The 22425-nt window shown below is 48.0% G+C and overlaps 1 protein-coding gene across 1 annotated transcript in view; it reads left to right on the top strand.

Annotated features, from left to right (window-relative positions):
- LOC129383640 (uncharacterized) overlaps positions 1–2328 on the top strand; it is a 170768-nt gene extending 168440 nt beyond the window's left edge. The window contains exon 8 of the mRNA XM_055068262.2: positions 2115–2328. Coding sequence (XP_054924237.1) covers positions 2115–2260 — 146 coding nt within the window. The 3' untranslated portion in view covers positions 2261–2328. The remainder of the gene's footprint in view (positions 1–2114) is intronic.
- The last annotated feature ends 20097 nt before the right edge of the window (positions 2329–22425 follow it).

Below are 22425 nucleotides of genomic sequence, written 5' to 3'. Positions count from 1 at the left end.
GCTCAAACCAGTGTATATTGAGAATTTTCACAGAGCCGCTCAGCGGGACGCTAATGCGGGTGTGCACGGGGCTCGTACTGACAGTAGAGCCAGAAAAGCACTGAAGGACCCCGGCCGCCCACGGTGCACTGGTAAGCGGACTGAGCAGAGTGTGTGTCTACTTGGTTTCCTAGTCATTTAAAGCCAAGCTTACAGCACGTCGCTGACATCTCTGAAAGACGCGCTTGTGAAGTAAGCAACATCGACGTAGTTCATGCAGCCATGATTGTGTGAGAAATGGGAGCGAAGTGGCGCGGAAGCAACGCTCTGCTAAAACAGTCGAATTATTGTTTTCGTTCTTAAAACGCCAGTGTAGTCTCTCTTCATTGGGGCTTAGTGTTGTTTTTCTGTTGATGCGCAAATTTCCTGTACGTTCTCGGCGCCGCCGTGGTCTTTGTTCCGAACGGACGCAGGTAACCAAAACACGGGCACATTACATCGAGGAACGCGTTTTCCTGTCCGGGATCATTTCCTATGAAGCATAAATAAACTACTAATAACTAAGATAAGCATTGAGCAGCTATTCTACCAGCGAGTAAGTTAACAACATGCTGGAAGAAGTATTCGTCGAGCGAGACGAAATTTCAGTGATGAAATTTCAATGACTGCGATATCACTTCCCATAAATTAACGGTACGTTATAATTGTCGGCAGCTTTCATACGCCCTATGTGCTCCAAAACGCTGCGCTTCGGTATTTTTATCAAAATTCATCACCTGTAAAAAGACTAATTTTAAATCTCTGCTATAAACTAAAATGTTCTCAGACCACAATGTTTCATTTAGTCACTGCATCCATCGTTCTTCGCGAAGGCATGGTAGTTATGACCGAATGAGTACATTATATTAGTGCAATAACAAGCGTTGACTGCAGGGTTCGACTTTGGATGCTGATTCTCTTGGATTGTCGTAGGAGAGAAATCTTTGCGCCCAATAAACTCCCTCTTCTTTCTTCTCACTATTCGATCACTCAGACGGAAATAACATGTTTGGAAAAGGCAACGAATCTCTCTCCGAAATTGATGCGTTAAGTCGTAGCGTTAGCTAAAGAAACTGAAGGGGGAAAAATTACGCTTCGACACCTCGCCGCCAAATAAAGGATCATAAGGGAAAGGAACCCACACAGTGCCCACATCTATCCTACATAAAAGTTAGTTTCATTAGACTATAAAGCCAATGTTTTCGTTCAAATCAATGCTACAAACTTGAATTTGTAGTAGTAAGTTTAAACTTCGGGAACTAGATCTTTAGCTCCGCAATCCAGTGTCAGTGGATAACTTTGTCGGGCTGAACATTTCCTCCACTGAGCTTAACACCGCTTTAGAAAGACAGAGTCGCATGGCCAGATCTAGCATGCACAAAAATGCCGACGAAAGTAGTTCTTACAGTGTCTTCTTGTCATTGATAATACCTCGACTACGGCAGCTTTGAAGCCTTCTGGAGCTGGGGGGAGGGGGGGGGAGGAGGAGGGGGCAGGTGTTTGCTGGCCATTTGTCTTCTCTATAGTTTACCCACCACGTGACGCCCGAGGTAGCAAAAATATTCCACGTCCACCGTCATATGGCCGCTAGTGGCGGAGCTGGCAAACACTGCCATGGCTAGTTCTAGCGCACGTATAATTAACATCCAACAAAGTGAATGAGAAAACGGAGGTGTGATAGCTCAGTTAGTAACTACATCGAATGTGTAATCCAAAAATGTGCGTTCGGTTCCCAACTGCGTCAAGTTGTTTTTTCAACAACTGTTGGTTCCTTTTACTTTATTTTGCTCTCCTAAAATAGAAAATCTACTAAGTTATTCCCTGCTTTCCCCTCTTTCTTTGATTCTTTGCTTTTTACGGTTTTGACTAGCGAAAATTGGGCTCTCGGTTACCGTTCTTGTTGATATGACCTGTACGTTATCGATGTCCCACTAGAAAACGTAGTGACCGCAGTCAAGCTCAATCATATTTTCCTAAATCAGCTCCTTTATGCGCTAAACTAAATGGACATGTGTAGAACCGTGAAAGCATATGAAGTGAGGGAATGTCTCGCTTTGCATAAACAATTTCATTTTGCCGATATTTTCTCTTTGCAGGAAGGGCAATTTGCATGTACTGGATAAAAGAAGGCACTATAAATGAAACGCGCACAGCATGCGATGCATCTTATGAGCCATGCCGCAGCATTGGTGGAGCAGTGTACAACTTAAGTAAAGAAACGTGTGATTTCGGCAAGGATTGAACATGTGTACCGTACAGCAATGTGTTTCCCTGTTGTATGTGAATGGGCTAATAAAATCAAGAAGATGAGCAGATGTTGTTATACAAGGTTCGTGATCGCTCACCCACACATATGACGCATATATATTTTAAAATGCCTCTTTATTATAAAGTCCTGGCCAAGGTCACCCGCACATCTGCGATGCGGATAGATAAAACACAAAGACTGTTTACGCAACAAAGAACATACATAAAGGATTTCTCACTAGATATACCCAGCAGGAGACGTCCTCAATTGCGAATGTCGCCTGGCGCACGTTGGATCGCGTGCTTTATTCAGGTGTTGGGGTCTTAACATTAGCGGTGGGCTAATGTCAACATTTTCGAATGCGAATCGAACGGAATAGTAAGTACACTGTAAAAAAAATTGCCCTGGTTTTACTGCAAATCTGCTGGTAATGTGTCAGTGAACACTTTTCCTTAAATAAAGAACGGTCATTTCCGTAGAACGGACAGCCGTAAAAGAGAGACCGTAATACAAAATACGAATGCTTTCGTATCTATAAAACGGAAGATCCTCTATGCTCAATATGTACTATAACCGCTAAAGTACAGGTGCTTCTCGTATTTAGAAAACGGCATACACTGTACGCTGAATCTGTGCTATAACCTTTAAAGTACAGTTGCTTCTCGTATTTTGAAAACGGAACAACACACTGTATGCTGAATCTGAACTATAACCGTTAAACTACAGTTGCTTTTCGTATTCAGGAAGCGAAAGACAATGTATGCTTAATCTGTACTATAACTGTTAAAGTACAGGCGCTTCTCATATTCACAAAACGAAAGACTCCGTATGCTGAATCTGTATCATAACCGTTAAAGTACAGGTGCTTCTCGTATTTAGAAAATGGTACGCACTGTATGCTGAATTTGTACTATAACCGTCAAAGTGCAGTTGGTTCTCGTATATCAAAAACAGGACACACTATGCTGACTCTGTACTATAACCGTTGAAGTACAGGTGTTTTCTGTATTCACAAGAAGAAAGATTCTGTATGCGGAATATGTACTATATCCGTTAAACTACAGATGCTTCACGTATTCAGAAAACAGAAGACTGTATGCGGAATCTGTGCTATATCCGTTAGAGTGCAGGTGCTTCCCATATTTCGTCTTACAGAGCATATCCATTCTTTGGAGAATGCACTAAAGGGGACAAAAGTTCCCAGGACGCGCGGGCGTCGACCAAATTTTATTCGTGCGCTATCTTCTGGGATCAGCGGCGCTAACATCTGCGTTCGGAATGTGCATACGCGACCCACTGTTTCCAGCGGTCTCGAACGCAGAGATGCAATCTGGTCGACGCTCGCACTTCCTGGGTACTTTTTTCCGCAATAGTACGTGTCCGTTAATGCAAATGTCATAAAGGCAGCTCATAGAAGAAACAGCACGTCACCATTGAGAAAATTGTCTTGCCAACACACTGGCATAACGGAAAAGATAAAACACTTTGCACTTTGTGATATGAATGCAATGCATAGCATATATACAAAAAGGTGCGAAATTTCAGTCCTCAAGTTCTTTAGATCATAGAAGCAACTTTATGCAAAGGTTGTGGGATCGTTCCCTACCTGTGGCAAGTTGTTCTTTCATCCACTTTCATTTCCATTAATTTATCGTTTCTTTATTTCACTTATTAAGCGCAAGCAATTTCCCCTATGTTGTGTTGTGTCAGTGTTTGTTGGCTTCTCATGATATGACTAATAATAATCGGGCCCTCCGTTAACCCCCGTTCTTCTCGTTTATTTTCTTCAACCACTCGCCTTGCACTCTTTCTTGGTGAAAGTTGTTCTTGACCCTAAACGCCTTGCAAGAATAAACTAGCGGCTGTTAGGAGAAACAAATAACATTCGTGAATTTACATCCTAAAGAAAGCGGCAAAAAGGATATTCATAGAACACAACAAAGCAGTAACTTATGTATTAAAAAAAACATGAACGTAGACCAACATTGTTGGAACAAGAGATGTTGCTGTAGCTGACATTTCAACAAAGGTACTTGTCATCAGGGTAGCAAAGGTTTTCCTTGGCAGCGTTACTTTTTTTTTTTTTTTTGGGCGTAGCTCACTGGCCCCTACGCTCATTGGGGGAGAGAAGCTGATGCATATAATAGGTCAGGAGAAGCCGAAGTGTTAAAATAAAGGCACGAAGGGTCTGCTTAGCAGTGGTGATCGTGAAGGAGCGCGTAGGGGCGCTGCTGTCAGTTCTTGCAAAGGTAGGGGTGACCAAAGCAGAAAACGATGTTCACAAGTAAGCAATCATTAATCCAGTAAACGTAGTCTTCCCAGAAGTCAAGGTAGGAATTAAGATGAACTGTTTGGACATTTGGAAGCAAGCAACGAAGAATTAGGGAAAAGAAATTTTGTACCAAAATGCATCTGGTTAAGGCCAGCGGAAATTGCAAATGAAGGTACATTTTGAATGCACATTTTGCTGAAAACCGATGAAAAATACATTGACCAATTATAAAAAAATGAGGGCATCAAGATTCAGCTGGGTGTGACCGTAGAACCGTAAAGAACAGCCTGTGAAAATAAATGGGACGGCCAATATGATAACCAGCTTCAAGATTGCGAAACTTTGAGTGCTGTTTACATTCATGCCGTTGTTGATGAGTTCAAGTTTCTCTCTGCCTGTGGAACCTTTGTCTTACTTGAACAAAGAAACGGGTCATTTTATCAACAAGTCTAATTTGAAATGCTGTTCAAAGCTTCAACGTTATTACAGTGAAAGAAAATCTTATGGGCACTTCTCCTGGGTGGGCATTCATTCAGAAATAATATCCATAGGTGTAAGCTCAACCTTTCATGGCCGAAATGGACCTTAGCTCCTGGCAAACCATTAACAGGTCTTTTTTTTGATCAACAGAGATGCTTACACAATATATATGTTGGCAGGAGCGCTAGCAAACTACACTAAAGTTGTTGCCACGACCAAAGTGACGTTTGGTAACAATGAGTGAAACAAACAAACAAACAGCATTCTACAATACTGCTCCCAGTCATCCGGAAAACTTCCTAAAATTATTGTACCCCTCTCCCACCACACCCTTCACAATAATTATACACCACACTTACTCTCATGGTGTCGATCATGCTACTGTAAAACTAGGCATCAAGTGAGGAGAACGAGGGCATCAGAGGGCACAATTCTTTTTGTTAAGACATCAAATGTCATTTGCAAAAATGCTACATTCCAACTAACAAAGAAGCAGCCGGTTTGTGAGATGGTGACCGATGCATACGAAAGCTCATGACATTCTGCGCAGCAGAACGTTGCCGACGAGGTGTGATGAGCACAAATGCACTCTTTCATGCAAAATGACATCCCGCAGTGAAACCTTGCGTGGACGTGCCAACCTTCTTGAAAACAAGTTTGAAACACCACAGTTTGAAAAACACCAGAGGGGAAGGCAAAGAGTGTTACTTGTTGAGAAATACTAAAAATTATTTCATTTTTCATTATGTTTGCTATTCGTTAATGATTCGCTGACGATTCTCGGCGGGTGCTGTAAACAGGCACTCTGCTTTTACAGTCCTAGCAACAATGATCTGTAGCGCAGACAAGGAGAAAGGCTTATGTGCTCTAACCATTGCTGCGGCGATGCCTGTGCACTAGCAGCTACATATAATATGGCAGTTGCAATTGTATTTCCACATGCTGTAGTTACTGCAAGCTGCTGCCAGTTTACCAGTACACAGCTGCAATACGAGAATTTACATTTAGGGCAAGTTAATACTTTCTAATGAATTTATCTCATATTGCCGCGACAAACTTGGTCACATTCAAGTTGCGCGCCCCTTTTATTGGACACTGTGCACGCCGTACCGTGGCACTGTTCAGCAACAACAGGCAGCGATCTTCGTCGCACGGGCAGCCAGTTGGACCCGGCTCGCATGCGCCACGCGCACGAGGTGTCACGCGAGAAGAAAGAGGAAGACGGTTCGAGGCCAGTTTTGAGAACGCGACTGCCGGGGATTTCTTCATGACCGCAGTGACTTTTACTTGGGGGCACAAGTTCGCCCTTAATAAATATCGTTGTTTTAGTAACATCGTTACATTTCTGGTGGAGGTGCCGGGTATGAGTCGAAGCCCCACGAACGGAACTCAGCGTAGCCCCGACAACCAGCGAGTCCATCCCATGGAACTGACACCTGTACACCAGCGGACCAGCCGCCGTCTTCGAGGTGACTCGCCCGAATTCGGCCCTCTTCTCTTCATGCCAAGAGAAACTCAGACAACGGACGCCGCCACAATGACTAGCCAGGTAACACCAGCACAGCTAGTCGTAATCTAACCTCACAAGCCGCCAACATTCCATGGCGACTCGTTCGAAGACGTGGAAGACTGGTTGGAACTGTTCGAGAGAGTGGCGAGCTTTAATAAATGGAATGAGATACAGAAGCTCCGTAACGTATCTTTCGCTTTGGAGGAGTTTGCAAAAACGTGGTATGAAAACCACGAACCCTCTTTGTCCTCTTGGGAGGAATTTAGACGACAACTGCTAGCAATGTACGCCAGCACGGATCGTAAAGAAAAGGCGGAAATTGCACTTCAAGCCAGGAACCAGCTCACAAACGAGAACGTGGCAATGTACATCGAGGACATGTCCCGCCTATTCAAGCGTGCTGATCCAACCATGAGTGAAGATAAGAAGCTGCGCCATCTCATGCGTGGAGTAACGCAGGAACTCTTCGCAGTTCTCGTCCGCAACTCACCGCGCACGGTCGCCGAGATCAGATACGAAGCAACGACCATTGAAAAGACGCTGGAACAGGGGGCTCCGCAATACAACCGTGAGGCAAGCTGCGCACCTGCCCGTGTCTTCCCTGGAAGTGTGCCAAACGACCTGGAAGCCCTGCGGGAGCTCGTCCGGTCAGTGATCAGGGAAGAGCTCAACATGTTGCAGACACCTCAGGCACCAACTGCACTACCTATCGTCGACGTTGTCCGGGACGAACTGAGGAACGTCATACGGGATCCAGAGCGTGAGCCACAGCCGATGCGGCGCACCCCAACGTAAGCCGACGTATTCAGGTAACCCGCGGTACACAGTAGTGAAGCAGTTGCGACGACCGTTTCCTACCCGCTGACAGTACGCAGTGCACCTGGTCTACTGGAACCACCGGCTGCCTATCAGCCTTCAGCATGTAGTGCAGCTCATTTTGTGGAACAACGGCCCCGCAAAAGTGACGTCTGGCGTCACCACGAGCGCAGGCATCTGTGTTTTCACCGCGGAGAAGCGGGCCACCTGTATAGGTTCTGCCCTTACCGTCAAGCTGGATAAAGGGGTTTTCCCTTAAGTGCAACATGCCCCCGAGACGGTGAACGGCCAGCAGAGATCGAAGAATACTTGTCCACGTGCCAAAACCCCACTGCTCCTCACCAACATCAACCACGGTCACCGTCGCCTATGCGCTACCCACGAGCGTCTTCAAGATTGCCTAGGCGTCGTTCACCAAGCCACACCAGGAAAACTGAAGCAAGCGACCTGTGGAGGTGAGGCCGCTGATAACCAGAGTTACGAAGATCCTCCCACGCGGTTCCCGTGCGATGGCGAGATAATTCCAGTAAACAGGTGCAGGAACAAAACGATTACATCAAACTTGCGGTTGATAATAGACGGATGCGAGCTGAATGTCTCAGTCGACACCGGCGCTGATTATACGCTAATAAGCTTCAAGATGGCGAAACGCCTGAAAAATGTTGTGACGCAGTGGACTGGAGCGCAGATACGCACGGCAGCCGGTCATCTTATTACGCCCATTGGCCAATGCACCGCAAGACTTACAATAAAAGGCTTCACCTACGTTTCTGACTTTATTGTACTGCCAGAATGTTCACGGGAACTTATATTGCGAATGAACTATCTACAAGCTAACCACGCCATAATTAACCTACGTACGTCCAGTGTGTCTTTCTCGATCATCATCATCATCATCAGCCTGGTTATGCCCACTGCAGGGCAAGTTAAGTTAAGTTATGGGGTTTTACGTGCCAAAACCACTTTCTGATTATGAGGCACGCCGTAGTGGAGGACTCCGGAAATTTCGACCACCTGGGGTTCTTTAACGTGCACCTAAATCTAAGTACACGGGTGTTTTCGCATTTCGCCCCCATCGAAATGCGGCCGCCGTGGCCGGGATTCGATCCCGCTACCTCGTGCTCAGCAGTCTAACACCATAGCCACTGAGCAACCACGGCGGGTACTGCAGGGCAAAGGCCTCTCCCATGCTTCCACAACTACCCCGGTCTTGTACTAATTCTGGCCATGTTGTCCCTGAAAACTTCTTAATCTCATCCGCCCACCTAACTTTCTGCCACCCTCTGCTACGCTTTCCTTCCCTTGGAATCCATTCCGTAACTCTTAATGACCATCGGTTATCTTCCCTCCTCATTACGTCTCCTGCCCATGCCCATTTCTTTTTCTTGATTTCAACGAAGATATCATTTACTCGTGTTTGTTCCCTCACCCAATCTGCTCTTTTCTTATCCCTTAACGTTATACCAATCATTCTTCTGTCCATAGGTCGTTGCGTCGTCCTCAATTTAAGTAGAACCCGTTTCGTAAGCCTCCAGGTTTCTGCCCCGTACGTGAGTACTGGTAAGACACAGCTGTTATAAACTTTTCTCTTGAGGGATAATGGCAACCTGCTGTTCATGATCTGAGAATGCCTGCCAAACGCACCCCAGCTCATTCTTATTCTTCTGATTACTTCAGTCTCATGATCCGGATCCGCTGTCACTACCTGTCCTAAGTAGATGTATTCCCTTACCACTTCCAGTGCCTCACTACCTCTTGTAAACTGCTGTGCCCTTCCGAGACTGCTAAACATTACTTTAGTTTTCTGCAGATTAATTTTAGACCCACCCTTCGGCTTTGCCTCTCCAGGTCAGTGAGCATGCATTGCAGTTGGTCCCCTGAGTTACTAAGCAAGGCAATATCATCAGCGAATCGCAAGTTACTAAGGTATTCTCCATTAACTCTTATCCCCAATTCTTCCCAATCCAGGTCTTTGAATACCTCCTGTAAACACGCTGTGAATAGCATCAGAGAGATCGTATCTCCCTGCCTGACGCCTTTCTTTATTGGGATTTTGTTGCTTTCTTTATGGAGGACTACGGTGGCTGTGGAGCCGCTATAGATATCTTTCAGTATTTTTACATACGGCTCGTCTACACCCTGATTACGCAATGCCTCCATGACTGCTGAGGTTTCGACTGAATCAAACGCTTTCTCGTAATCAATGAAAGCTATATATAAAGGTTGGTTATATTCTGCACATTTTTCTATCACCTGATTGATAGTATGAATATGGTCTATTGTTGAGTAGCCTTTACGGAATCCTGCCTGGTCCTTTGGTTGACGGAAGTCTAAGCTGTTCCTGATTCTATTTGCTATTACCTTAGTAAATACTTTGTAGGCAACGGACAGTAAACTGATCGGTCTATAATTTTTCAAGTCTTTGGCGTCCCCTTTCTTATGGATTAGGATTATGTTAGCGTTTTTCCAAGATTCCGGTACGCTCGATGTCATGAGGCATTGCGCATACAGGGTGGCCAGTTTCTCTAGAGCAATCTGCCCACCATCCTTCAACAAATCTGCTGTTACCTGATCCTCCCCAGCTGCCTTCCCCGTTTGCATAACTCCCAAGGCTTTCTTTACTTCTTCCGGTGTTACCTGTGGTATTTCGAATTCCTCTAGACTATTCTCTCTTCCATTATCGTCGTGGGTGCCACTGGTACTGTACAAATCTCTATAGAACTCATCGGCCATTCGAACTATCTCATCCATATTAGTAATGATATTGCCGGCTTTGTCTCTTAACGCATACATCTGATTTTGGCCAATTCCTAGTTTCTTCTTCACTGCTTTTAGGCTTCCTCCGTTCCTGAGAGCATGTTCAATTCTATCCATATTATACTTCCTTATGTAAGCTGTCCTACGCTTGTTGATTAACTTCGAAAGTTCTGCCAGTTCTATTCTAGCTGTAGGGTTAGAGGCTTTCATACATTGGCGTTTCTTGATCAGATCTTTCGTCTCCTGCGATACCTTACTGGTATCCTGTCTAACGGAGTTACCACCGACTTCTAGTGCACACTCCTTAATGATGCCCACAAGATTGCCGTTCATTGCTTCAACACTAAGGCCCTTTTCATGATTTAAAGCCGAATACCTGTTCTGTAGCTTGATCTGGAATACCTCTATTTTCCCTCTTACCGCTAACTCATTGATCGACTTCTTATGTACCAGTTGCTTCCGTTCCCTCCTCAGGTCTAGGCTAATTCGAGTTCTTACCATCCTATGGTCACTGCAGCGCACCTTGCTGAGCACGTCCACATCTTGTATGATGCCAGGGTTAGCGCAGAGTATGAGGTTTATTTCATTTCTAGTCACGCCGTTCGGGCTCCTCCACGTCCACTTTCTGCTATCTCGCTTGCGGAAGAAGGTATTCATTATCCGCATATTATTCTGTTCCGCAAACTCTACTAATAACTCTCCCCTGCTATTCCTAGTACCTATGCCATATTCCCTCACTGCCTTGTCTCCAGCCTGCTTCTTGCCTACCTTGGCATTGAAGTCGCCCATCAGTATACTGTATTTCGTTTTGACTTTACCCAACGCCGATTCCACGTCTTCATAGAAGCTTTCGACCTCCTGGTCATCATGACTGGGAAGTCGAAAGCTTCTATGAAGACGTGGAATCGGCGTTGGGTAAAGTCAAAACAGTTTTTCTCGATAGAACAAGCTATACCTGTGGAAGCATCGAAGGAGCGACGTCTTGCTGCACTTCGCGTCGTTGAAGATGATGTAACTGTGCTGCCACGCTACAGTGCAATGGTTCTTGTGGAGAATGAAACATTTTACGACCGCGAATGCATAGCGGATGGAAACATAGAGCTCCTTTTCAACAAAGGTATTTGCGCGGCTCGGGGGCTTGCTCACTTAAGCGATGGCCGTGCCAATGTCGCACTTACGAATTTCGGAAATGAATTCCAACACATCGCAAAAGGAACAGCTATTGCCTATTTCCACGAGTTCTGTGTAGCGACCGAATTATGCAGCCTAACGACAACGTCAACTGCCCTGCCAGGGACCAGCAGAGTCAACAGATCAATTACCGTCAACCCGAGACTAGCAAGATGGAGCCTTAGGCCTCAAGAGTATGACATTACTGTTGTATACCGTTCCGGGAAGAAACACAGCGATGCCGAGTGCTTGTCACGCGCACCCGTCGAGACAACGGTGTCAGAAGGGGATTTCCCGTTCCTTGGCATTGTTTACGCGTCACAAGTTGCTCAACAACGAGATGACCCGGAATTGCTTCCGCTTATGCAGCGCCTGGAGGGACTCGACGTTCAACTCCCGCGTATTTCCTCTAGAGGGCTATCCTCGTTCTGTCAGCGAGGAAGTGTCCTCTACAAGAGAAACTTCGAGAACAGCGAGACAAAGTTTTTACTTGTCGTACCCCCATCTATGCAAGAAGAAATTTTGCATGCATGTCACGATGAACCGACGTCTGGACATATGGGCGTGAGCCGTACATTCGCCAGGATTCGTCTGAAATATTACTGGCCCAAGTTATTAGCATCAGTGCAGCACATGTCAAGACCTGTCGCGAGTATCAAAAGCGCAAGACTCCATCCGTAAAACCGGCAGGCCTCGTCCAGCCAATAAAGCCACCAAAAGCGCCATTCCAACAAATCGGTGTGGACCTCCTTGGACCCTTCCCAAGATCATCCTTAGGCAAAAAGTGGATACTTGTGGCCACGGACTATCTGACCCGTTACGCAGAAAATGATTCCCTGTACAGTGCAACGGCTGTCGAAGTTGCAAAATTCTTTGTCCACGATATCGTGCTCAGGCATGGCGCACCCACAGTTGTTATTACCGATCGTGGAACGGCCTTTACTGCGGACCTAATGAAATGCTTGTTGCAAATGACACATACTGATCATAGGAGAGCTACGGCATACCACCCTCAGACAAACGGTTTACCTTAACGCCTCAACAGAACACTGACTGACATGTTTTCGATGTATGTCGACGTTGAACATAGGCTGTGGGACGTAAGTTTGCCGTACATCACCTTCGCATATAATACGGCCGCTCAAGAAACAACACGAGTCACCCCGTTTGAACTTGTATTCGGCCGAGCAGTAACCACAACTTTGGATGCTATGTTGCCGTTAGATGAATAAAACAATAACTCATCTGACCTAGATGGTTTCTTGCAACGATCCGAGGTGGCACGACAGATGGCAAGGTACCGAATACGCCGCCAACAACGCATCGACTCCAGCCGGTACAGCCAGCGCCGTAGTGAAGCTCATTACCAGCCCGGTGACAAGATGTGGGTATGGACCCCAGTGCGACGCCGTGGACTGTATGAAAAGCTTCTGTGCCGATACTACGGCCCTTACGAAATACTTCGTCGTATAAGCGGCGTAACTTACGAAGTGAAATCCGCAGGACACGAGAGCCCAAGACGGCGCAGCTCCACGCAAGTTGTGCATATTGTCCGCATGAAACCCTACCAGGAGAGGTCATGAAGAAAAAAAAAAGTGAGAGCCCATAGGAACCCCTACTTCCTCTCGCGCATCGGGCCGGTGCAGTAAGGAGGGGGATAATGCCACGACAAACTTGGTGACATTCTAGTTGCGCGCCCTTTGTATTGGACACTGTGCACGCCGTACCATGGCGTTGTTCAGCAATAACAGGCAACGATCTTTGTGGCACGGGCAGCCAGTTGGACCCGGCTCGCATGCGCCACGCGCACGAGGTGTCACGCGAGAAGAAAGAGGAACACTGTTCGAGGCCAGTTTTGAGAACGCGACTGCCGGGGATTTCTTCACGACCGCAGTGACTTTTACTTCTGGGCACAAGTTCGCCCTTAATAAATATCGTTGTTTTATTAACATCGTCACAATATGACACAATTGGAATGCAATATTCTGGAAATAAGTTAAGCGATATGTGCCATCGAATACTATGAAACACCTTTGAAGAACCTTAATCGCCACCTGGGCTGTGACGCGGTGAAGAGTGTGTTCTGCGTAAACTAGTGCCCCTGTATAGCGTAAAGCTTTGCATAGTCCATTTAGTATCAGTTGTGAAGGTTTCTAATTTGAACTGCACACAGTAAAAACCTATATGCAGTTTTTCGAAACGCAACCCCCCTCTTTTTGTTGTGTAAAGGTAATGACACGTAGGGTAACACGTACACTATGATCTCCATTCCAAACAATCGAAGCGAATAGCACCACCTTAGGTATGTGCCTTCTGTCCCTCATTTACTGTCAGAAATTGTTAGTGTGGGATGCTGCGATCGGCAGAGAAACTGATTTCTGGAGCAATATAAAGTATTAAGTACTGTGATTTCGGTGCTTTCACTGCTGTTTAAGCATTATAGGGTCATATTGTCACGTGGTGGTGACGTAGAAGAACACAGTAGCAATACTGTGAACGAGAAAACTAACTTTTATTGGGCGAACTTGTGCCCACAAAACAGGCTACAATTATAGCACAACGAAAGCGGCGAACACAGTCGGCGATCGTCGGAAACCTGATCAGCGGGTCAAGCGCGTCGGCTTTTATAGAGCAGTCATCGAATGTTCCAGACTAATCGTTGGGACCCTCGTGCCTTCCACAGAGTTCTACACCATTCGCGTCAGGCGATGAAATCAGATAACACAAGGTTCGGCGACAATAGACCGCGGATAGAAGCATCGATAACTTTCCAGAAACTTCGGATACATGCAGGCGCGTCCCGCGCTGTGTGATAGCATTTGTTAGGCGGCGAAGCGTGGTCGCCCGATAAAGATAAGTACACGTGTCAATACCCCCCTCTTAAAAGAGCATTGACCCGATGCTGCAACCAAACGAAAGTAATAAACAAAAGCACTCGTAGCAAAGAAAACAACAAAAATAACGAAGCTCGTCAGCGTCCGTAAAAGGGTTTAAGGCGTACCACGTGGACCACTTCAGATCGTGCGCGGCGCCGCTGTGAATGCGAAATACCGTCTGGCGCGACCTCATAGTCCAGAGCGCCAATACGTCGGAGGACCTTGTAGGGTCCGAAATAGCGTCGGAGTAGTTTCTCACTGAGTCCTCGTCGGCGTATCGGGGTCCAGACCCAAACACGGTCGCCAGGCTGGTACTCGACGAAGCGTCGTCGGAGGTTGTAGTGTCGGCTGTCGGTCCTCTGCTGGTTCTTGATCCGCAGGCGGGCGAGCTGGCGGGCTTCTTCGGCGCGCTGGAGATAGATAGCGACGTCAAGATTGTCCTCGTCAGTGACGTGGGGCAGCATGGCGTCGAGCGTCGTCGTCGGGTTTCTGCCGTAGACCAGCTTAAATGGCGTGATCTGTGTTGTTTCTTGCACCGCCGTGTTGTAAGCGAATGTTACATACGGCAGGACCGCCTCCCACGTCTTGTGCTCAACGTCGACGTACATCGCTAGCATGTCAGCGAGGGTCTTATTCAGGCGCTCCGTGAGACCATTCGTTTGCGGATGGTAGGCAGTTGTCCTCCTGTGGCTTGTCTGGCTATATTGCAGAATGGCTTGGGTGAGCTCTGCTGTAAAAGCCGTTCCTCTGTCGGTGATGAGGACTTCTGGGGCGCCATGTTGCAGCAGGATGTTCTCGACGAAAAATTTCGCCACCTCGGCTGCGCTGCCTTTCGGTAGAGCTTTTGTTTCAGCGAAGCGGGTGAGATAGTCCGTCGCCACGACGATCCACTTATTCCCGGATGTTGACGTCGGAAACGGCCCCAACAAATCCATCCCAATCTGCTCGAATGGTCGACGAGGAGGTTCGATCGGCTGTAGTAACCCTGCTGGCCTTGTCGGTGGTGTCTTGCGTCGTTGACAGTCTCGGCATGTCTTGACGTAACGGGCGACGTCGGCGGTCAGACGCAGCCAGTAATACCTTTCCTGTATCCTCGACAGCGTCCGGGAGAATCCGAGGTGCCCAGCAGTTGGATCGTCGTGTAAGGCGTGCAGTACTTCTGGACGCAGCGCCGACGGAACAACAAGAAGGTAGTTGGCGCGGACTGGTGAGAAGTTTTTCTTCACGAGTAGGTTGTTTTGAAGCGTGAATGAAGATAATCCACGCTTAAATGCCCTAGGGACAACGTCGGTGTGCCCTTCCAAATACTCGACAAGGGCTTTTAGCTCCGGGTCCCCTCGTTGTTGATCGGCGAAGTCTTCCGCGCTTATTATTCCAAGGAAGGCGTCGTCATCCTCGTTATCTTGCGGCGGCGGCTCAATGGGGGCGCGTGATAGGCAATCGGCATCTGAGTGTTTTCGTCCGGACTTGTATGTTACAGTGATGTCGTATTCTTGTAGTCTGAGGCTCCACCGTGCCAGCCGTCCTGAAGGGTCCTTTAAGTTAGCTAGCCAACACAACGCGTGATGGTCGCTGACCACTCTGAATGGCCTGCCATATAGGTAGGGGCGAAATTTCGCTGTAGCCCAAACGATGGCGAGGCATTCCTTTTCCGTTGTGGAATAATTGCCTTCCGCTTTCGACAACGACCGGCTAGCGTAAGCTATCACGTGTTCATGTCCATCTTTTCTCTGGACTAGGACAGCACCGAGGCCTAGGCTACTGGCGTCAGTGTGGATTTCGGTATCGGCGTGCTCGTCGAAGTGGGCAAGTACGGGCGGCGACTGCATGCGTCGTTTGAGTTCTTCAAATGCGTCGGCCTGCGGCGTTTCCCACTTGAACTCGACGTCACATTTAGTTAGCTGTGTCAGCGGCTCAGCAATGCGTGAGAAGTCCTTGACAAATCGCCTGTAGTAGGCACACATGCCAAGAAATCTACGCACTGCCTTCTTGTCGGTGGGCTGCGGGAACTTTGCGATGGCAGCTGTCTTCTGCGGGTCGGGGCGGACTCCAGACTTGCTGATGACGTGGCCTAGGAACAGAAGCTCATCGTAGGCGAAGCGGCACTTTTCTGGCTTCAGAGTGAGGCCTGATGACTTGATGGCCTCGAGTACTGTTGCAAGCCGCCTAAGGTGATCGTCGAAATTTCTGGCGAAGACAACGACGTCATCCAAGTAAACGAGACAGGTCTGCCACTTCAATCCTGCTAAAACCGTGTCCATCACGCGCTGGAACGTTGCAGGTGCCGAGCACAGTCCAAATGGCATAACCTTGAACTCGTAGAGGCCGTCTGGGGTGATGAAGGCGGTCTTTTCGCGATCTCTTTCGTCGACTTCTATTTGCCAATAGCCAGACTTGAGGTCCATCGACGAGAAGTATTTAGCGTTGCAGAGCCGATCCAATGCGTCGTCTATCCGTGGGAGGGGGTATACATCCTTCTTCGTGATCTTGTTCAGTCGACGATAATCGACACAGAAACGTAGGGTTCCGTCCTTTTCCTTTACCAGGACAACAGGGGATGCCCACGGGCTTTTCGACGGCTGGATGATGTCGTCGCGCAGCATTTCGTCGACTTGTTCTCTTATAGCTTCACGTTCCCGCGTCGAAACTCGGTAAGGGCTCTGGCGTAGTGGTCGAGCGCACTCTTCGGTTATTATGCGATGCTTGCGACTGGTGTTTGTCGAATCCTCGATGACGTCGAAAAACAGCCTTTGTATCGTCGAAGCAGACTTCTGAGCTGTTGCTGCTTAATCGCGGGGAGACTTGGATTTATGTCGAACTCTGGCTCGGGAACTACGGCCGTCGGGGTAGATGCGACAGAATCCGAGAGGACAAACGCATCGCTGGTTTCCTCAATTTCCTCGATGTATGCGATCGTCGTGCCCTTGTTGATGTGCTTGAACTCCTGGCTGAAGTTTGTCAGCAACACCTTTGCGTTTCCTCCGTGCAGTCGAGCGATCCCTCTTGCGACGCAAATTTCACGGTCCAGCAGTAGACGTTGGTCGCCTTCGATGACGCCTTCTACGTCAGCGGGTGTTTCGGTGCCGACCAAAATAACAATGCTGGAGCGAGGCGGGATGCTCACTTGATCTTCGAGCACACTCAAGGCGTGGTGACTACGAGGGCTCTCCGGCGGTATCGCTTTATCTTCCGACAGCGTTATTGACTTCGACTTCAGGTCGATGATTGCGCCGTGTTGGTTCAGGAAGTCCATACCGAGAATGACATCTCGTGAACACTGTTGGAGGATAACGAAAGTGGCAGGGTAAGTCCGGTCATGAATGGCTATTCTTGCCGTGCAGATTCCAGTCGGCGTGATGAGGTGTCCCCCAGCGGTGCGAATTTGAGGGCCTTCCCATGCAGTCTTAACCTTCTTCAACTGGGCGGCGATGTGTCCACTCATGACGGAGTAATCAGCCCCTGTGTCCACTAAGGCGGTAACTGCGTGGCCGTCGAGAAGCACGTCGAGGTCGGTGGTTCTTTGTCTGGCGTTACAGTTGGGTCTTGGCGTCGGATCACGGCTGCGTCGTGTTGAACTGAAGCTTGAACGTCGCGTCGTCAAGTCGTCTTTCGTCGGTGTAGTCTTGGCTTCCTGACTTCGTCGGGGCGGCGGCGTGTCGTCCTTAGGTCGTCGAGATGGTTGCTTCGTCGTCTTCGTCGGCGGCGGAGGATCTTCGTCAGTTCGACGAACAGCAACCGCACCTCCATCGGTTGCTGCCTTTAGTTTTCCGGATATGGGCTGACGGACCGGCCGCGGGCTGGGCCAGTGTATGGTCGGCGCTGCGGCGACAGGTAGCGGCCTGGTGAGGGCGAACGGGAAGCTCGTCGAGGGTTCCACTGAGTGGCGGCGAGGTAGTCGGCGATATCGCGAGGTCGTTCGCCAATCTGTGGCCGCCGCGCGTTAACGGCGAAACCTCGCAGTCCCATCTCCCGGTATGGGCATCGGCGGTACACATGGCCGGCTTCCCCGCAGTGGTAGCAGAGCGGGCGGTGGTCAGGAGCGCGCCAAACGTCTGTCTTCCTCGGGTAGCTGCGCTGGGCGACGGGTGGTCGTGCGGGTGGCGGCGGCCGCGGACGACGGAATTGCGGCCTGACAGGGCCCTGGCGCGGTCGCGGAGGGGGACCTTGACGGCGTGCGACGGCGGCGTAGGTCATCGCTTGCGGCTCAGGCTGCGGCGATTGAGGGGCTACTCCAAGTTGTTGTTGGAGTTCCTCACGCACGGCGTCGGCAATGGAAGCCACTTGAGGCTGTGATGGTGGGAACAGCTTTTGTAGCTTCTCCCGCACGACAGCTCGGATAGTCTCGCGTAGGTCGTCGGTGGCCAGTGACTGAACTCCGGCGTAGTTTGTCGCGTTCGTGCGGCGGTCGAATTGCCGGTTTCGCATCTCGAGTGTCTTCTCGATGCTAGTGGCCTCGCGAAGAAACTCGTCGACGGTCTTCGGTGGGCTTCGTACCATACCGGCGAAAAGTTCCTCCTTTACACCACGCATTAGTAGCCGGACTTTCTTTTCCTCGGACATTTCCGGGTCGGCGTGGCGGAATAGGCGGCTCATTTCTTCTGTAAAAATCGCGGTGGTCTCGTTAGGCAACTGCACTCGGGTTTCTAGGAGTGCTTGGGCTCGTTCTCGGCGTACGACGCTCGTGAATGTCTGCAGGAAGCCGCTTCGGAAAAGGTCCCAGGTCGTTAAGGTGGCTTCTCTGTTCTCGTACCACGTCCTGGCAGCGTCTTCCAATGCGAAGAAGACATGTCGCAGTTTCTCGTCGCTGTTCCAGCTGTTAAATGCAGCGACCCTCTCGTACGTCTCGAGCCAGGTTTCCGGGTCCTCGAATGTTGAACCGCGGAACGTGGGGGGCTCCCTGGGCTGCTGCAGCACGACGGGGGATGCTGGGGCTGCCATTGGGGTGGACTTGGTGGCAATCTTCCTGTTCGTCTCAGGTAGAAGTCCGTGCTCTGGGGGCAGTCCTTGCAGTCGGCGGCTAGCACGCTGGTCTTGGGCGACGTTGGTTTTGTCCTCGGGCTTCAGGCTTGGATCGCGGCTTTGCGGGGGCGTTCTGTACATGAACGCACAAGCACCTCCACCAGATGTCACGTGGTGGTGACGTAGAAGAACACAGTAGCAATACTGTGAACGAGAAAACTAACTTTTATTGGGCGAACTTGTGCCCACAAAACAGGCTACACTTATAGCACAACGAAAGCGGCGAACACAGTCGGCGATCGTCGGAAATCTGATCAGCGGGTCAAGCGCGTCGGCTTTTATAGAGCAGTCATCGAATGTTCCAGACTAATCGTTGGGACCCGCGTGCCTTCCACAGAGTTCTACACCATTCGCGTCAGGAGATGAAATCAGATAACACAAGGTTCGGCGACAATAGACCGCGGATAGAAGCATCGATAACTTTCCAGAAACTTCGGATACATGCAGGCGCGTCCCGCGCTGTGTGATAGCATTTGTTAGGCGGCGAAGCGTGGTCGCCCGATAAAGATAAGTACACGTGTCAATATAGTAAAAACATCCAACAAATATAGAGCATGCTTATTTTACGTCGCAACCATCATGAGGTATTTAGCAGTCTGAATTATAATGGACTCCACATTTTCATCGGAAGACAGTTTTTATTCCACTGAAAGAATGGCATCATGCCAATGATTCTTGTATTTGGTGCTATATTTATTTTTTTATTTGGAATGTGTATGCATCGTCAGCGATATATCGCTTGACACGTTTTAGATGGACTGTACTTCCAATCTAGGCAAATTCGTATTCACGAATAAGGTTGTGGATGATATCAAGAATTTCGTTAGCAGGAGTATATATTTAACACTTGCAAGATACGAGGCTCTTGAACGCATATCTAAGCCTGGGGGGGGGGGGGGGGGCAAGTTAATGCCGCCCTGTGATCTCATCAGCAAGTTTCCGGAAATCATCTGCAAGGTTTCTTGTGAAGAACGTACATTGGATTGTACGGGAGAAACAGGCAATTTAAACAGGGGAATTATGCAGCATACGAATGATGTCAGCAAGAAGCAAGCATCAAGAAGCACTGTATCAGGAAGCACTGTCGCTCGACACGCATAGACTATAAAACAAAAGAATGAATGGGATCATGTAAAATTCTGGCAGTGGACTGAAATCTGTCTTCTAATCTATATCTAATCTCTGATTATTCAGTTTACTACCACTACCTTCACTACAAACGTTCATAATCATTATCTTATCTACGCCAAATTATCCTGACCGATATTCAAGCCTTCATAAGCTGCTTTTTTTCACGGCCAAATCTCTTCGGGGAAGAGGTGTCCATATGAAAACCATACCATCGACTTATTTCCCGTTTTTGGATAAATGAAAAGTGAAGAAGTTTACACCTAAACTGCATTGAGCTTGAGCAAGTTCTATGTTTCGAGCTGTTGAATTCCCTTTCCCTTTGCCATCTTTAACCCACATTGTTAGTAAACAGGTAGAAAAACTGCAGGAGAAAGTTGGTGGTGCCGAATTACACTTGTGCTCCAGGGGACCTTTTCACGGTCACTGGAGGAACAACTGCTTCTGGTCTTAGCTTTGGCGGTCAGCTGCTGTGGCTGCGGCAGGGTGATGTCAATGTCTAAGAAACCTTGGCTCCGTAAGCTGCATAAAAAAAGATAATTTTCTGAGCTAAGTCTTTTTTTAAGAACCTATTTATTTGGAATTCGTAGCTTCGCGACACAAAATTGTCTCTTGACTGGCACATATTTGCGTGTATTCGCGGGCTTCTTTCTTGGAAAAACCCTTTTATGTAGCGCACAATGAGCAACACAAAGCTGCATCGGCAGTTGTTCATGTTGCTCTACAATTTTCTCATTGACACTTGTCATCTAATTATTATGTTTGAAAAGTTTATTGACCAATTAAGACTAATTATGTAATAAGGTAAAATGAAACAATAATCTGAGTACCTACAAGCGACGGCAAACAACGGCACTTTGGTTCTGTCTAGCTGCATGACATTTACATGTTTCTAAATCTTGGTGCATGGTAGTTGGGACACCCTGTGGATCAAAAATTACAATTTTCATAACCATATGTCATGCGTGTTATTGGTTGCTATGGCTGCTTCAAGTGGTTCTTTGAGTAAGGTGCAAGCAGTTTTGAAGGTAAATTGTTTTGCAGCAGTGGCGTTCAACCTGGAAAATCAAGCAAAAAGGTCAAGTTGTGTTAACTATTCAGATGTTGAAAAGAAACGAGGACACAACACCTAATAAGCAAGGCAAATTTGAAAACACAACTGAAACCGGTTTTTAAAAATGCAGCAAGAAGCTACCAGCTCATGTGGAGTACACTTTTGCTATGTACTCCAAGCGAAGGAGTTGCCGTAATGCTTGGGCACTATATGAACGTAATAATCAATAACTTTCAGCAGAATATCAACAACGCTAAATGAATCGGGCTTTGAATTTTCTCGATCTGAAATCTTCAACAACTTCTTCTGGCATTTAATGTGTTGAGCTCATTCTGTATTCTCAAAAGTCAGCCCTCAGAAAGCAAGCTCGCAGCCACAATTTCTCTAAAGGCTACATCAGCTTTCTCAAGATCGGGTTTACCTGAAGATAAAGTCGATAATTCATCGCCAACATCGTGAACACTCTTACGTGCTGACCAGTGCGCGCACTCATGCAGCCATGAAATTACGTGATATAGACACGTGATATGTTGAAGCTGGTTTCGTGAAGTGTTTCATGCTTTCAAGGCTTCTCCAGTTGTGAAACCTTTGAGCACTGCAGATATAAGGGATGAGGATAAAAAATAAACTTTCACATGCTAACCATACGTTGGCCATTTGCAATCAACCAGCAGGCTTTTTTAGCTCCTAGATTGCCTCGTGCAAATCTACTATGCCACAGTACTTGCTTAGCCCAGTACCAGCAACATTAAAATGCAATGTGTTGTTGTGACATACTACGAGCACCACGAGGCGACCACGAGGCGACGGCAGCTGCCATACATGATGCACCACGTGGCTACCACGAGGCGACGAGAGCTCCCACTTCTCAGCGACGAATAACGAATTCGACACGGGAGGCGACTTCAAGAAGCGCCCAGCCATCAGCGCGACGAATCAAGAATTCGATACGGGCGAGGTCATCATCCTGCTCCGCCTGGTTCCTGCCGACGAGAACTCGCCCAAACCGGTTGCTGCCGACGAGGTGTCGCCGAAGGGATTTAAGGAAGAACCGGCCCATTGTGAGAAGAAAGAGTC

This window comes from Dermacentor andersoni, chromosome 8, assembly GCF_023375885.2.
Source record: "Dermacentor andersoni chromosome 8, qqDerAnde1_hic_scaffold, whole genome shotgun sequence".
In the NCBI taxonomy this organism is placed as follows: Eukaryota; Metazoa; Arthropoda; class Arachnida; order Ixodida; family Ixodidae; genus Dermacentor; species Dermacentor andersoni.
The sequence above is the reverse complement of the archived record's forward strand: the minus strand, read 5'-3'. Positions and strand labels throughout refer to the sequence as shown.